At 34.6% G+C, this 16217-nt stretch overlaps 1 protein-coding gene across 1 annotated transcript in view; it reads left to right on the top strand.

Moving 5' to 3' along the window:
• LRP1B (LDL receptor related protein 1B) overlaps positions 1 to 16217 on the top strand; it is a 1545691-nt gene that overhangs the window by 881262 nt on the left and 648212 nt on the right. The window contains exons 24-25 of the mRNA XM_060105953.1: positions 7779 to 7976; positions 9491 to 9695. Of these exons, the coding sequence (XP_059961936.1) occupies positions 7779 to 7976; positions 9491 to 9695 (403 nt within the window). The remainder of the gene's footprint in view (positions 1 to 7778; positions 7977 to 9490; positions 9696 to 16217) is intronic.

Genomic DNA, 16217 nt, shown 5'->3' with positions numbered 1-16217 from the left:
TGTTTTAGCATACATCAGTACTTTATTTCCTTTTATTGTAGAATAAAAATCTCTTATATTGATATACCACATTTTGTTTATCCATTTATCAGTTGATGGGCATTTGGATTGTTTCCAGTTTTTGCTTATTATGAGTAATTCTGCTGTGAATATTTACGTACAAGTGTTTGTGTGGACATGCATTTCATTTCTCTTGGGTGAAAACTAAGACTGGAATTGCTGGGACATATGGTAACTCAATATTTAACGTTTTCAGGAACTGCCAAACTGTTTTCCAGAGTGGCTCCTTCATTTTAAAACCCCATCAGCAATGTACGAGGGCTTCAGTTTCTACACAATCAATTTCCATCAGTTTTTACTGTCCATCTTGTTTTTATTATAGTCATCCTAGTGGGTGCAAAGTGGTATCTCATTGTGCTTGACTTTTTTCCCTTATGACTAACAACGTTGAGCATCTTTTCTTGTGCTTATTGGTCATTTGTGTATCTTCCTGGACAACGTGCCTGTTCAAGACCTTTGCCCAGTTTTAAACTGGGTTATTTATCTTTTTAGTTTTGAGTCATAATTGTCCTTTACCTATTCTAGATACAAGTCCCTAATCAGATATGTGCTTTGGAAATAATTTGTCCCATTTTGTAGGTTGTTTTTTCATCTTTTCACTTTCTTGATGTCCTTTGAAGCTCAAAAGTTCTTTTTTTTTTTTTTTGGATGAAGTTCATTTATTATTTTTCTTTTGTTGCTTGAGTTTTACTGTCATAGCTGAGAAACCATTGCCTATTCTAAGGTCATTAAGATATACTCCTATGTATTCTTCTAATAGTTGTACAGTTTTAGCTCTTACATTTAGGTCAACACTACATTTTGAGTTAATTTTTATATATGATGTGAAGTTTGATCTTCTTTCTTTTGCATGTGGAAATCCAGCACAATTTCTTTATTTCTTTATTTTTTTTTTTCCGTACACGGACCTCTCACTGTTGTGGCCTCTCCCATTACAGAGCACAGGCTCAGCAGCCATGGCTCATGGGCCCAGCTGCTCCGTGGCATGTGGGATCTTCCCAAACTGGGGCACGAACCTGTGTCCCCTGCATCTGCAGGTGGACTCTCAACCGCTGCACCACCAGGGAAGCCCCAGCACAATTTCTTGAAAAGACTCTTCTTTCCCCATTGAACAGTTCCCTGGAGATTGGGCTTTTGGGGGAGCTCCAAAACCCATCTATCCCCTCTGGCAGTTTCTGGGCTGTCTGTGTCCAAGGCTGCCACAAAGCTGGGGAAATGGAGACATGATTGGTGCGTGTTTTTTTTTTAATTAATTTATTTTTTAATATTTATTTTATATTGGAGCATAGTTGATTAACAATATTGTGTTAGTTTCAGGTGTATAGCAAAGTGATTCAGTTATACATACACATGTTTCTATTCTTTGTCAAGTTCTTTTCCCATTTAGGTTATAACAGGATATTGAGCAGAGTTCCCTGTGTTATACAGTAGGTCCTGGTTGGTTATGTATTTTAAATATAGCAATGCGTATAGGTCAATCCCAACCTCCCAGTCCATCCCTCCTCCCCAGCCCTTACCCTCTGGTAATTATAAGTTCATTCTCTAAGTCTGTGTGTCTGTTTCTGTTGTCTAAATAAGTTCATTTGTATCACTTTTTTTTTAGATTCTGCATGTAAACATATCATATGATATTTGTCTTTCTCTGTCTGACTTACTTCACTTAGTATGATAATCTCCAGGTCTATCCATGTTGCTGCAAATGGCAGTATTTCATTTATTTAAATAAATTTATTTATTTTATTTATTTATTTTTGGCTGCGTTGGGTCTTCGTTGCTGCGTGTGGGCTTCCTCTGGTTGCAGCGAGTGGGGTCTACTGTTTGTTGCAGTGTGTGGGCTTCTCAGTGCGGTGGCTTCTCTTGTTGTGGAGCACAGGCTCTAGGCACATGGGCTTCAGTAGTTGTGGTGCACAGGCTCAGTAGTTGTTGTTCACGGGCTCTAGAGCACAGGCTCAGTAGTTGTGGCACGTGGGCTTAGTTGCTCTGCTGCATGTGTGATCTTCCCAGACCAGGGCTCAAACCTGTGTACCCTGCATTGCCAGGTGGATTCTTAACCACTGTGCCACCAGGGAAGCCCTATTTCATTCTTTTTAATGGCTGAGTAACTGGGATTGATGCATGTTAAAATGCTACAAAGTTTGCTGTTCTCAATGATATTCAGCATTTTTTCTTAATAAACACTCACTGGATTGTTACTAGAATTTGGTTAATTTCAAGAGTTTAGAAGAAAGATAATTTTGACCATTTTGCTAGTATTCTCATTGTTTTTATAGAGGAGAAGATTTTTGGAAGTCCTTACTCCACCATTTAGAAATTATTCTCTATATCATTAATTTTTAATTATCTCATGGTTTTTAATCTACACATTTGATGCCATAATATCTCTATTTCTGAATTCCCTATTTGAGGTGCTGTTAGTCAAGAAATTGTTTAGTAATTATTTTTAGTTTAAAGCATATGAGGAGCTTAGCAGTCTTTACTGTTGATTTTTAGTTTCATTTCATTGTGCTCAGAGCATGTGTTCATTATTAGTTTGATTCTTTGCTATCTCTTGAGACTTACTTTGTTAACTAGAACATGATCATTTTTTAAAATGTTTCATGTGTACTTAGAGAGAATATGCCTTCTATTTTGATGGCACCAATTTCTATATATTTCCTGTGTGTTGAGTTTTGTGTTTATTTTCTTGTTCTCATTATATTTGTTATAATTTTTTCTATCAGTTTGAATGGGTTAAGGTTGAAACTCACATGGTATAATCATGGATTTATTAATTTCTCCATTTAATTATGTCAAGTTTTGCTTTATATATTTTTTAATCTATTATTGGGCATATACTATTTTTGTTTGTTTGTTTGTTGTGGTACGGGGGCCTCTCACTGTTATGGCCTCTCCCGTTGTGGAGCACAGGCTCTGGACGTGCAGGCTCAGCAGCCATGGTTCACAGGCCCAGCCGCTCCGCGGTACATGGGATCCTCCCAGACCAGGGCACAAACCCGTGTCCCCTTCATTGGCAGGCAGACTCTCAACCACTGTGCCACTAGGGAAGCCCTGGGCATATACTATTTTAAGAGTTATATTTTATCTGTCAAACTATTCATATTATCATATAATTGTGAGCCTTTTTATTTCTATGAAAGCTGTTTGCTTTGAAGTTTCTTTTGGCTAATATTAATGTTAATTTATTAATAAGGTAATTAATATTTTATGACTATTCACAAATAAAATTTTAGAACAAACACATCACCAAAATTATTTATTTAAAAAATCACAACAGCTAGACCTATGCAGTTTTCATGATGGCCTTTTATTGTTAGCAGAGGCAAGAGTAGAATCCAGGTCTTCTATTATAAAATTTCTTTCTACTCAGTTGTAACAGAGAAGGCAATAATTTTTGGTTCAAGAGAATATACTTTCTCAAATAGACCATGAAAGTAAGAGCAGTAAACGATCTCTTAAATATGAATTCTCCTGAAGGAAAAGCATGTTTTACAGTATTTGTTATGCTCAATTACCTTGCTCAGCATATATGTCATGCCCAAACAATTCTTGTTTTATTTATGAGTATTTCTTAGAAGGTGATATGAAATTTCTTCTATTACTAGTTTAAAATTTCATTCAGAAAAATAATTAATTTATACAGGAAATATATGCAAATGCTAAAAGAAAAAATGAACCTATGCAGAATAAAGTAAAACTTAGTTTTCTTCCCACTCCTGAACTGATCACCAGTTCCCATGGCAGACGTAACAGCATTCTTTCATTAATCTTTTAAGATGTATTCTGTGATTTACCATCACATAGGTCTAGAAAAATCTTTTATTTTTTAACTTAAATGGTAGCATATCATGCATACGGTTCACATGTTGCTGTTTTCAACTTACAAAATATTGGAAATTATTCCACATGAGCACATGCATATTAATCACATTCATTTACGTGGCCTTATAATATTACACTCTGTGACTATCATACATTATTTATGCAGCCATCTATTGATGAATATTAATGTTGCTTAATCTTTTGTTACCAGAAATGATATTGCAAAGGATTTCCATCCTCATCTGCAAATTTTCATGTGTACAACTCTATCTTTACAAATGGACTTACTTGATCAAATAGTGTAATATATATATATAAACTTTTGATGGAATATTGCACAGTGACTCTACTTAGGGGTTATACTTTCGTTATCAATATACCAGAGTGCCTTTTGTCTACATTTTAATCAAAACAGTGTCTTATCACATATTTTCATAGTTTTAAAATCTGTTTATCATTTTATGACAGAAATTGAATACTTTTTAAAATTTCAAAGTTGTTTATATTTTCCTTTCTTTGAATTTTCTTTTTAATACCGTTTGCCCCGTTATTCATGTGACTATTTTTTCTTGTCAATTTGTAGGAGCTCATATGTATTAAATAATTTAATCCTTTATTATATTGCAGATATTTTACCCAGTTTGCCTTTTGTCTTTTGACATTTTTTACATTGTTTTCTCTCCTACAATTTCTTCAGTAACGTTAAATGTCATTCTTTTCTTTAGGTCTTCTATGATTTGTATCAAACTCAGAAAGGCTTTCCTCATTCTAGCATACTAAAAATAAAATAACACATATTTATGTATGTAAGAAAAGTAGATACTTTTGAAGAAGCAGTCATTCTGTGATTAAAAACTGTGTGTTCTTTAACATTATTCAATATAAGCTTCTCTAGCAAGTAGCTGCTGCACCTACAATTTACTACTTAACTAAGGGCAAACAAACTATAAGCCAAAGGAAGGGGAGGCTCTTCAGAGCTGTAATGTCCCAGTTTCAGCATATGCTAAGAAATATCTGACTATTTTTGGTGTGTCATCATCCAACCTTTTCTCTTACCCAGTATCTCTTTTGCTTAATCCTTTGAGCGATTTCTGGAACTTAATAGTCATAATAATTATTAAATATTTATTAAGATATTATTAAGTATTCACACTTTTAACTGTCAATTATCTTGATAACAGTATGTTATACACTTTATAAATTAAAATATTGAGGATCAGAAGGTCTGAGTAAATTTCTCAGATTTATACAGCTAGTTGATAGCAGAGCTCTGTCTTAAACACACAGTTTCTGACTCCAAGTCTGTTACTTGCGGACTACATCACAGTTACTGCTACATTTGTGTTTACTGTGATGATTTTCAGCTTATAAAACAAATTTGCATACATCATCTAATTGGATTCTGATAGCAACAGTTTAAGTTAGGTTGAAAGGTGGTTATTGTTTACCTCATTTTACAGGTTAAAGACATTTAATTCCTGAAAAGATAAAAAATGTTTCTAAGCTAATAGTTGTTTCATAGCCAAAGCAGGTAATCAAATAAGGATTGCTGATCCAAAATTAGTTATTATTTCTTTTAAACAACTGTGCATCTAACACAACCTTTTTTTTTTTTACTTTAAAAACGTTAAATTTTGGATTTTAAATTTTATTAGTATTTGTTCTATTGGGAGCTTTCTGGAACTGGTTATTTTGTACATGTTTGGTATCTTGTATCAGTTAGCTATTATCACAGTAATGTTGTGCAATAAACACCACAATACTATGCAATAAATAACCATAATACCTAAATGATATTAGGTATTATATCAACAATATACATAATGTTTGCTCACAAATTCTCAGGATCTCTGGGCAGTTCTTATGGTCATGACCAGGCTTGCTTATACTGTGTGATCAGCTGAAGGGCAAGTAGATGACTCTGCTGATTGTGGCAGCATCTCTCCCATGCTAGCTGTCAGGTGGTCCCTTAGGATGGATTCAACTCTTCTCCACATTTAATCACTCAAAATACATTTATTTAGTGTCCTGGGCAGAGCTCCCTAAAGTAGATTCACCTCCAGTGAAACAAAATGGCAGGTAACTTCCCTCCACCAAGGCAGCCAGCACCTTCTAATCTAAGACCTGGTGTGTACTATGTATTCCCTGGTGCTAGGTGTTAGGGACAGTATAATGAGCAAGACAGATGAGATCCCTGTTTAAGAGAGTTTATAATCCAGTGAGGAAGATCATTGGCAAACAAGGAAATATTGATTTTAAAGTGTATCTCAAAAATAATAAATAGGCTATGATGATATAGAATAATGGAGGTGTGCTTTTATTAGATAAATGATCAGGAAAGACCTCTCTGAGGAAATAAGATTAATAAGAACAGTAAACCTGTTTGCAATTGACAAAATCCCAGCTCAAATGAAGTTGAATAGAGTTAAGTGCATTGGCTTATATACTGAAAGTATGAGAAGTGTATAGGGTATTTGAAGGAAGGAGCTTATCTTAGGGGTAATTGGAACTATGGATTTAGGACATCATGGTCTCTCCCCTGGTCATCGCTGCTTCTGTTTCTGAGGCTTTTTTTTTTCTCTTCTCCTACAATACCACGAGTAGACTTACACAAACTACAAGGACATGAACTGACAACACTAGGCTGAGAAATCTGTGACCATAGAAGAAAAGAGACTCTTTCCCCTCAGCTTGAAAACTTCTCTGGAATTTTACAAACCCGTCTTCCTGACTTAGATCTCACATCCACCTCTTGAGTCAACCACTTTGGCCTGGGATAATTATAACAGCTCACATTCACAGACATGTATAGACTTGGGATAGAAAAACCAATTTCCCTAAAGAAAAGCACAAAAGGGTGGCACTAACATGGAAACAGGAGAAATCTTTGTGAGCCTGGATCCCTCCCTTAAAATGTATATTCACCAAGTGAATTCATGTCTAACTCATATTAGTATGTCCAATGGTAATTGGTATAGGACTTAATACATTTTCAAAATGATAACATAATTTTTATAACTTTGGGGTATTAAAAATTCTTTCTTTTATGTACAAAAATATAAAACTTTAATCTCATATTTGTTTTCAAAGCTTTTTCTGTTTCTCCCTACTCAGGCCTGGTCCAGGATTAAAAACTAGTGGGGGAAGAGTTGTAGACATGATCTTCTTGGGTTGTCAAGAGAACCACCATCTTCCCTCATGGAGAGTATTCACTAATTATCAGCCCAATAATTGTTTTTTGTTGAATCTCTCTCCTTTGTGGATCTAGAGTAATGTGATGGGCTAAGAGTGGCAGCGTTAGTTTTATTCACCTCTTAGCAGTTCCTATGGTGATGTTTCTGAAGTTTAGATTGTCAGCTGAAACTACTTTAAAACAGAAAGTCTTGGGCTTCCCTGGTGGCGCAGTGGTTGAGAGTCTGCCTGCCGATGCAGGGGACAAGGGTTCGTGCCCCGGTCCGGGAAGATCCCGCATGCCGCAGAGCGGCTGGGCCCGTGAGCCATGGCCGCTGAGCCTGCGTGTCCAGAGCCTGTGCTCCGCGGCGGGAGAGGCCACAACAGTGAGAGGCCCGCATACCACAAAAAAAAAAAAAAAAAAAAAAACAGAAAGTCTTACATTTTGTCTTGGAATTAAACAATTCTTGTATTTTAAAATCAGAATCAGGTGTATAAAAATTCAAAGAATAAAAACACATTTTTATGTTATTTTAATAAATACAAATAAACCTAAGTTTTTCAAGTTTCTTTTATATTTTGGATTAAAAGAAATTGTTCCTTTAGTGACAGAAAATTACATAATAAATTATACTTTTAAATAAATGGATTTTGACCTCAAGCACTTTATTCCACTTACTAAGCCTATAAATATTTTCATAAGCCTATTAAAATAAATTTATTTTCAGATCCTTTTGAAGCATTCATCATCTTTTCTATTCGCCATGAGATCAGAAGGATTGATCTTCATAAAAGAGACTATAGTTTACTTGTTCCTGGATTGAGAAACACAATAGCACTTGATTTTCACTTCAATCAAAGTTTACTTTATTGGACAGATGTTGTAGAAGACAGAATATACCGGGGCAAGCTTTCTGAAAGTGGAGGTACATCTGTTACAATGTTGACTTAATGTTCAGATTGATTTCTAACTGAAAATTCCAGAAAAGTATGCTGTAATCAGAAGGAATTTTGATTAGTCTTTGGCCTTTGGTTCTTCATCTTCTCCCTCATATGTGTAAAACCAGGGATGTGAAGTATATGTGTGAAGATAGGGGAGGGAAGTGGTGAAGGCCTGTACTGTTCACACCATTTTCAAGTTGTGAACTTTTTCATGCATATTCGGTGAAGAAATTTATTTACAAGAAAAAAAAACATTGTCTCCTACATACTAGTAGTCATATTTTTGTCAGTTAACATAGCTTGTTTTTATTTGGTTTTCACCTTTCAGCATAATTCAAAGAAACAATGAATTATTACAATTACAAATATGAGCTAAATACTTTTTCCCATGATTTGACATCTCTTTTCTCCAATCTAGGCCATTCTTTAGTAGCAAGGCCTTGAGATAAATATATGTAATAATTCTCTTGAAAATTTTAGATCTGTGTAACATTCCAAAGGCCAGGTATTTCTATCACCATCAAAATTCCTCCTTAAATCACCTATACAATTTTGGAAAAATATAGTATTTGAACACACTATATAATTATGATCTGTGAGTTTGTGTCCTGTGTCATATTGCAAGGTACTGACTTCAAATGATGGATTTAGATCCATGACTTTAGATGGTTAACTGTTCAAAAAAACCACACTATTAAAAGTCTAACAAAAGCATTGGCAATGTCATAAATTATAAAGAGCTATCCTATTAGAAAAAGGATCGTTTTTTAAATATATATATATATATATATTTTAATTCCAAAATAAATTAAGGAATGGATAAATAAGAGTAGTGCTGGGTATTACCAAATTGCTTATTTTTATTTAGACCACACTTCTGCCTTCTTCTCTTATTTGCAAACATGTTATATCCTACAAGTCTCATGGCTTGCAGGATATAACATACAAGCCATAAAACTTGGCTTATGGTGTGGAGGTGGGTGATTTGGGGCTTTTGTTAAGGTTAAATGCAGCAAGAGTGATCTTATAGGCATGCTTCAAAAAAAGAGTGGGTGCTGACTAGCTATGATGCATGTTACCCCAGGTGGACTTTTTCTTTTTATTCTACCCCTGAAGATCAACGTTTGAATTAAATTGCACCAATTTTAACCAGCACATCATTTTTATTTCCAAAATCCCTTGTTCTGACTAAAAAGTCAGAAGCACGAAATAACTTTTTTGCAACCTAAACATTGTTGTTAGCCTCAGAGTTGTTTTAAAATTCTGTTATACTGTCACTGAAAGGATTTAAGAGATCAAAAAACTCTGCTGGGAAAGATCAGTGATTCTAAATTTGGGGCCTTCTTAGTTTCTTCTGTGCCAGGTAACACTTTTGCACTATATCTCTCAAGGTTAATATAATGTTAAGTACTTCATATTGCTAATAAGTAGGCCTTTTCCTTTGTGCTTAACAGGTTCCTTGAATGGGTGCAAGTGTTGGCTTCTCTTTTTTTTGTAGGTGTCAGTGCCATTGAAGTGGTTGTGGAGCATGGCCTGGCTACCCCAGAAGGACTAACAGTTGACTGGATAGCAAGCAACATATACTGGATAGACAGCAATCTGGACCAAATTGAAGTGGCCAAACTAGATGGTTCCTTAAGAACTACACTCATAGCAGGAGCTATGGAACACCCCCGGGCCATCGCTTTGGACCCAAGATATGGGTAAATAAGTTTGCCTTTCACAGATTCAGTTAGGCATAAAAAATAATCTTTCAAATTAATACTGAATTCAATTATCTCATAAATTATGAGCCATAGTGCTTATTTTGTGCATGTAAATATGTGTGTATATATACTTGTGCATAGTTGTGTATATATGTGTGTGTTTATATGTACATATACAATTATATACATACATAATTGTGTGTACATATATCTATATATATATAGCTATAAATATAGATATATCTCAACAGTTTTAGTTTGTTACCATGAATTTTGTTATAGGATTGCTTACATAGGTACTTTTAGGGGATAGAACATTTTTTTCTAAATGTGGGCATTCGGCCCTTTTAGAAGCTATTGTAACTCTATTTTAAAGCAGTAATTTAATGAATTTCTTTTTGACCTGCCAAAGAGATGCTGTAATTGTTTCTAAGGGGTGCAAACCACAGTCTATGGTCCAAACAGTCACCGATGTTAACCACCTCACCTTGTATCTGTATTGATATTTGTATATACTTGGAGTTAGTTTGAAAGAATATTAGAATAAGCTTGAAAGAGTCCAGTATTGAGATGCTAATTACGGGGATATTTGAAGGACAAGACACATGATTCTGGAAAACAAGGTCAAATGTATAATTCAGGTTATTGCCCCCACTGTTTCCCTGTGTTCCTTTGTGAAAGAGCAGAAGAGAGACAGTGGATTTGGAGCTAGAAAACAAGGGTTCCAGCACTGCTCAGTCATTTATCCTCTGGGAAATCTACTCAAGTGTATTGTCATCCCTTAGATTTCAGTTTTCTCTTTTGTAAATCAGGGATAATAATTTCTTTATAATTACGTTGTTTTGAGGAGCTGGGAAAATGTGGAAGATAATATATAACTCATCTACATGGGAATGCTTTGCTCTTGCTGTTAATTGTTTATTTCTTTGCTAATTGTTTCGTTAATCCAAAATCATTGTCAAGTCTAAAGGATGGTAGAAAGGAAAATTTTTTTTGGCTCTGTACCTTTAAGTAATACAAAGTCTAGGGAGGACCAAGGCGAGGGGGGAGTCAGCCAGGAGGGACTTTAGTGAGATGAGAAGAGAGAAAAGGGAGCCTTGTGTTTAAGTCAGCTTCCTGGCCCATACTCTCTGCTTTGTGCCCTGGTTTATGCCCAAGACCCAGAAATCAATAGATTGGGAAGTCTGTTTGTTTTCCTTTTCCTCAATTCAGATACAGAAATTAAAGGGACAAGGAAGCTTGTCTAGACCAAGGCTCCAAACTGGCAACTCTCATTGCTGTGTTTGTTTTACCTTTCACGGAGTTTGACATTTATTTGAATTAGTTGCCAAAATTTAAAATATTGAAAGATTTTGCATACAACTCTGGATTTCTGGCTTCTTTCACAAAAGTAGGGAGATCTGGCCACAATCAACAGAGCGGCAATTGTATCTTTTTTTTTTTTTTAACATCCTTATTGGAGTATAACTGCTTTACAATGGTTTGTTAGTTTCTGCTTTATAACAAAGTGAATCAGCTATACATATACATACATCCCCATATCCCCTCCCTCTTGCATCTCCCTCCCACCCTCCCTATCCCACCCCTCTAGGTGGTTACAAATCACTGAACTGATCTCCCTGTGCTATGTGGCTGCTTCCCACTAGTTATCTATTTTACATATGGTAGTGTATATAAGTCCATGCCACTATGGAGAACAGTATGGAGGTTCCTTAAAAAACTAAAAATAGAATTACCATATGATCCAGCAATCCCACTACTGGGCGTATACCCTGAGAAAACCATAATTCAAAAGACACATGCACCCCAATGTTCATAGCAGCACTATTTACAATAGCCAGAACAGGGAAGCAACCTAAGTGTCCATTGACAGATGAATGGAGAAGAAGATGTGGCACATATATACCGTAGGATATTACTCAGCCATAAAAAGAAATGAAATTGAGTTATTTGTAGTGAGGTGGATGGACCTAGAGACTGTCATACAGAGTTAAGTAAGGCAGTTGTATCTTCTAGGTATGTCCTCCAGTTTACATGGTTTACGCTTTGCCCATTTCACTCATTACCTCCTGTAATAACAGTTCACTAGGAAGAGGTCATCTGTGTCTAATGAGAAATTCCCTTTTTCAAACGGACTGTCCCTGAGGTTACAAGTAGACTGCCAATTTTGACCCTTTACTTCCCACAGAGGTCCATCATCAACAGAGGTTTTTACCCTCAGTGTAACAGCTACTGGTGTGAACTTTTCACCTATTAGACCTATCTACATTGTACCAGCACTTTATCTGCATGAGAAACTTTCTGTATAAGGGAAAGTGGTATTTTGGAGAAAGTTGTAATTTTAGCAAGTATACCAACATGGTAGGAGAACTGCTTCCCAAAAAAACAAATGGCACACAGAGAGAAAAAAACAAATAAATAAAACACGTGTATAAAAATTTTGAAAATAGTCTGATCAAGCAAAGCAGTAGATCTGGGAATTGAAGCTTCTTTTCCTATAGCTTGGAACTGACAATGCTTAGAATAAATTTATTTATCTCAGCTTGTTTGAGGAATAGCCAACCTGAGAAGAGAAAAAGAAAATAGAAATGCAAAAGACACACAACCCACAAATGCTATTTAAATGAAAATATCAGGCACTATTTCAGTGATATAAGGGGATTTCCAGAAGTAAAATATTCTCTAAGAGTTGAAAGTTGGTATAGAAAGCTAGTCTCTGAGGAGGGAAAACTTGATAATGCTTCTGAGAAAGTTGATTGCTACTACGAAATTGTGAGGCTAATTAAGATAATTACAGTGGTAATAATTTTGTTTAATGGGTGAAGAAATAACACTTGTAAAATTGTTTCTGGTGTAAATGACCAAAGTTCAAATGGCAGTGTCAATTCACTGACTCTAGGAATAAATTAAAAGTTTGACAGGTTTGGGTGTCATATGATATGATAGAATTTTTATTATTAAAAATTATTTTATAAAGGATTGTGTTGGTTAAATATGAGGTTCATGTAAATACCTTTAGAGCCCAGTTGTAAATTTAAATTTAAAATGTAGCAATTAGATTTTAAAAATGTAGTGCAAATATTAAGATTTATTTTCAGGTTTATTGGATATTTTGGTGAAAAGTTCATAGACATTTTTAAACATTGGACCTTTCATAAAGTAGGCTGAGAGACTAGTAAAAATAAGTATTCCCTTATTTCTCACATTATTGATGAAATAGGTAAGAAAGCTGTGAATCAAAATTATAGGGGCTCCAAAGACATTTAAACATTTTTTGAAATTTTTTATTTTAGGATAAACCCACTGGATAATTTTTTGAGAAATGTAGTTTGTGTAAATGCTATTACCTTTCCTACTAGATCATAAGCTTTCTGACGGCAGAGTTGCTTCCATGTCTATGAAATCCTTCACTGCCCTTGATATATATAATTGTGCTCAGTAAGCTCTTGTTCAGTAAATTAATGCATATGAATAGACCTTTACTTTACGGTGAAACTTACCGGAACTCAAGGATACACCTTAAAGAGGGAAGTATACAGTAAAATACGCTCATGGGCAATACTATCATCTTCTTTGACAATAATGAATGAAAGAAAAAGTTTGCAACCAGCCACTTTGCTCCCTCAGCACAGCTGAGAAAAAAAGCAGGCTATAACATTAACCCCATAAAACACGTTTACATCACATGATCTTCTGAAGCAGTCAAGGTCTTTGTGACCTTTTTTTTTTTTTTTTACAAATCTCAAAAAAGAAATGTTTTAATCAATACTTTGCTTCCTCAACATAGAATCCACAGACCTTCATTTTACATTATAAGACATGTTTGCTATCATGTTACATTCCTTCCGTATTCTGGGTTTTGACCCAGTGTCCCAAGTGACAAGTTATTCCAAGATGCTAAATTGGGAACCTTATGGAGGAGCTATTTTTCTTTCATTCCATTTTAAAGGAATACATTTATTGCTGAGGTGACCTGAAAGAGTACATGAATCTCCTCTAAACATCAAGTTTATTATTAGGGAGTAGCAAGCACCAGGGAGTTCAGAATCTACAGGGTACTCACTTCAGTTCTTGAACTTTCCTTGCCTTTATGCTCCTGTAACTGCATGGTGTCTTCCTGCTTCTTTGCTGGTATTTAGTTTTCATTTGTCATAATAGATGGACTCTGATATAACCATTGCAGTTGGTGAAAGCAGATATAGTAATTGTGAAGATTAGTGAGACATCTAAATAAAATTTTAATTTTATCTGGGAGCGTTTCTAAATGAAACTAATAACATTGTTGGTTTCAGAAGGCCTAAAGATTATAGATAAGTAACCTCTTTTTTTTGCCAAGATCCTTTATTTTCACCTTCTGCACCTTGACCTGATAGATTATAATAGCTCTTTCATGCCCATAATGGTACAAGTTGTTCATGGTCCATTTACCCAATTTAATCCTGATACAGACTAACCTGTGAATGCAGGAACTATAGAATCAGTAGACTGTAGTCTCTTTTTTAAAAGCAATCATGGTTGAACATTTCTATACGTCCTGTAAGAAGGGATATTCAGTCTTTGTATACTTGAAGAAATAATGCAGTCATTGAAATGCTAATACATTTTAACCGTAAAAAGAAAGTAATAAGGGGAAAATGATTCTTTTAAAATACCATATTGTAAAGTGTACAAAAGAGTGCCTAGAATTTTATGAAACAATGATCCTTGAAATCAACTTTTAAAATTGATTGTTAACTGACTATTGTCAAGGTTAAGAACATTTTTAGGGGAACTAATTCTAGAACATGTATTTTATAAAAAGTGTTGGAAATTTCCCACCTAAATTAATGAAAGATAGGACTCTAGTGACCACTGCAGAAGAAACAGCTTAATGCTGCTATGTTTAGTGAAGAAATGAAGGGACCACTTTTTTTTTTATGATTCCTCAGAGTGTCCCAAGCCATACATTTTTGTCCACTAGAAACATGCATTTGAAAGTCTACAGTGTCTGTTTCTAGTAAACCTACATATAGAGAATGCAGAGTTGCAGGGTTACTTATATGCGTGTTGGGAATTGCTGCAACCACATAAGGCAGAAGAAGGTAGAAAGTTAAGAGAGACACCAATTCTCTATTTGTTATACAGGCAAAAGACAGTGTTTCAGAAGTCTTTGGGTCATCAATCCAGAGTATGGAGTACAGTGTTCTCTAGATCTAGTGGGATCTTATCCACAGATACTCAGACTACCTATGACTCTCAAATTCACTGTGTTTGTTTTCAGGGATTTTTTTCCTAATCTTTTTCAAACTTGCAAATCTCTCTAACTTGTGTGTCAAGATATCATCATAAATTTAATCGATGCTAGGTTGGTCTTGTTTCTTCAAATAATCTTAATTTTTTAATGTTACGTTTAAAGGGAAGCTGATAAGTAACAACCTGGTGTCAGTGAAAAGTTGTGTGCATCCAAAATTAAATTTGAAGTGAGACACATAATTCATTTCATATTCATCGTTTTCAAGAGAGGCATTCAACTACTTAACCAAATAGCCTACCAGTTTTATATTAATTAACCTTTGTTTTATTTTTTATTTAATTAGCAACAGATTACATATGATAACTTATAAACAATATATAGTACTGATATTTCCAGATAATTAGCACTTTCTCATACAAAACAATCCTATTCTTAAACTTTAGTCTTTTCAGAAAAAAGATTCCCAGCAATAAGATTTTATAAATGTTCTCTGGTACATTTAAAAAAATTATCTATTTACTTAATTTTGGGTTAGTTGCACTTTTAAACCTTTATTTAAAAAATTTTTAAATACACAAAATAAAAGGAATTGTAAAATTAATTCCCTCGTATCTATCACCCAGCTTCAACAATTATCAATACACTGTCCTCTGATATATTAATGTTCATCTTTATCCTTCCCCAACAGTTTATGTAACTTATTCAAATATTTGGTGGTTAAACAATGAATGATTTAGATATTGTTTTTGTGGATATACTCCCACCACCAGAGCTATGGAAACTCCTAAAGATGCTAATGAAACAAAAACTATTTTTTTTAATATAAACTCATTTTTTAAGAGATATTCTGTGAGATAAACCTATTCTATGACCTACTCCTCTGAATTTTTTTCTCATGGCTTTGACTCATGCTCACTTTATAAAACTAATCTACCTTCACATACATGCTGTTGTAACATTTAAACATTGACATTAGTATTAATTGTCATTTTTTCTCTCCCTCTGTGTCTGTGTGTGTCTGTCTGTCTCTCTCTCTCTCCATTTCTTTAATAGTTTGGAATGACTTTGAATTTTGCCTTTAAAAGAATATGCTCTCTGAATATGTGTGTGGATGCTTGTGTAAACACAAATGTTTCTATGTGCTAGTCATTCTGTGTGCTAAATTGTTTACATCCATTACCTCATCAAATACTCCAATCAGTGGTACTATCAGAGTTTTTATTTACAGATGAGCAAACAGAGGCTGAGATTAAGTACGCTGGAATCAGTGACAGATCAAAAATTTG

The sequence above is a fragment of the Mesoplodon densirostris genome, chromosome 8 (assembly GCF_025265405.1).
Source record: "Mesoplodon densirostris isolate mMesDen1 chromosome 8, mMesDen1 primary haplotype, whole genome shotgun sequence".
In the NCBI taxonomy this organism is placed as follows: domain Eukaryota; kingdom Metazoa; phylum Chordata; class Mammalia; order Artiodactyla; family Ziphiidae; genus Mesoplodon; species Mesoplodon densirostris.
Note: the sequence above shows the minus strand (reverse complement) of the source record. Positions and strands in the feature narration are given on the sequence as shown.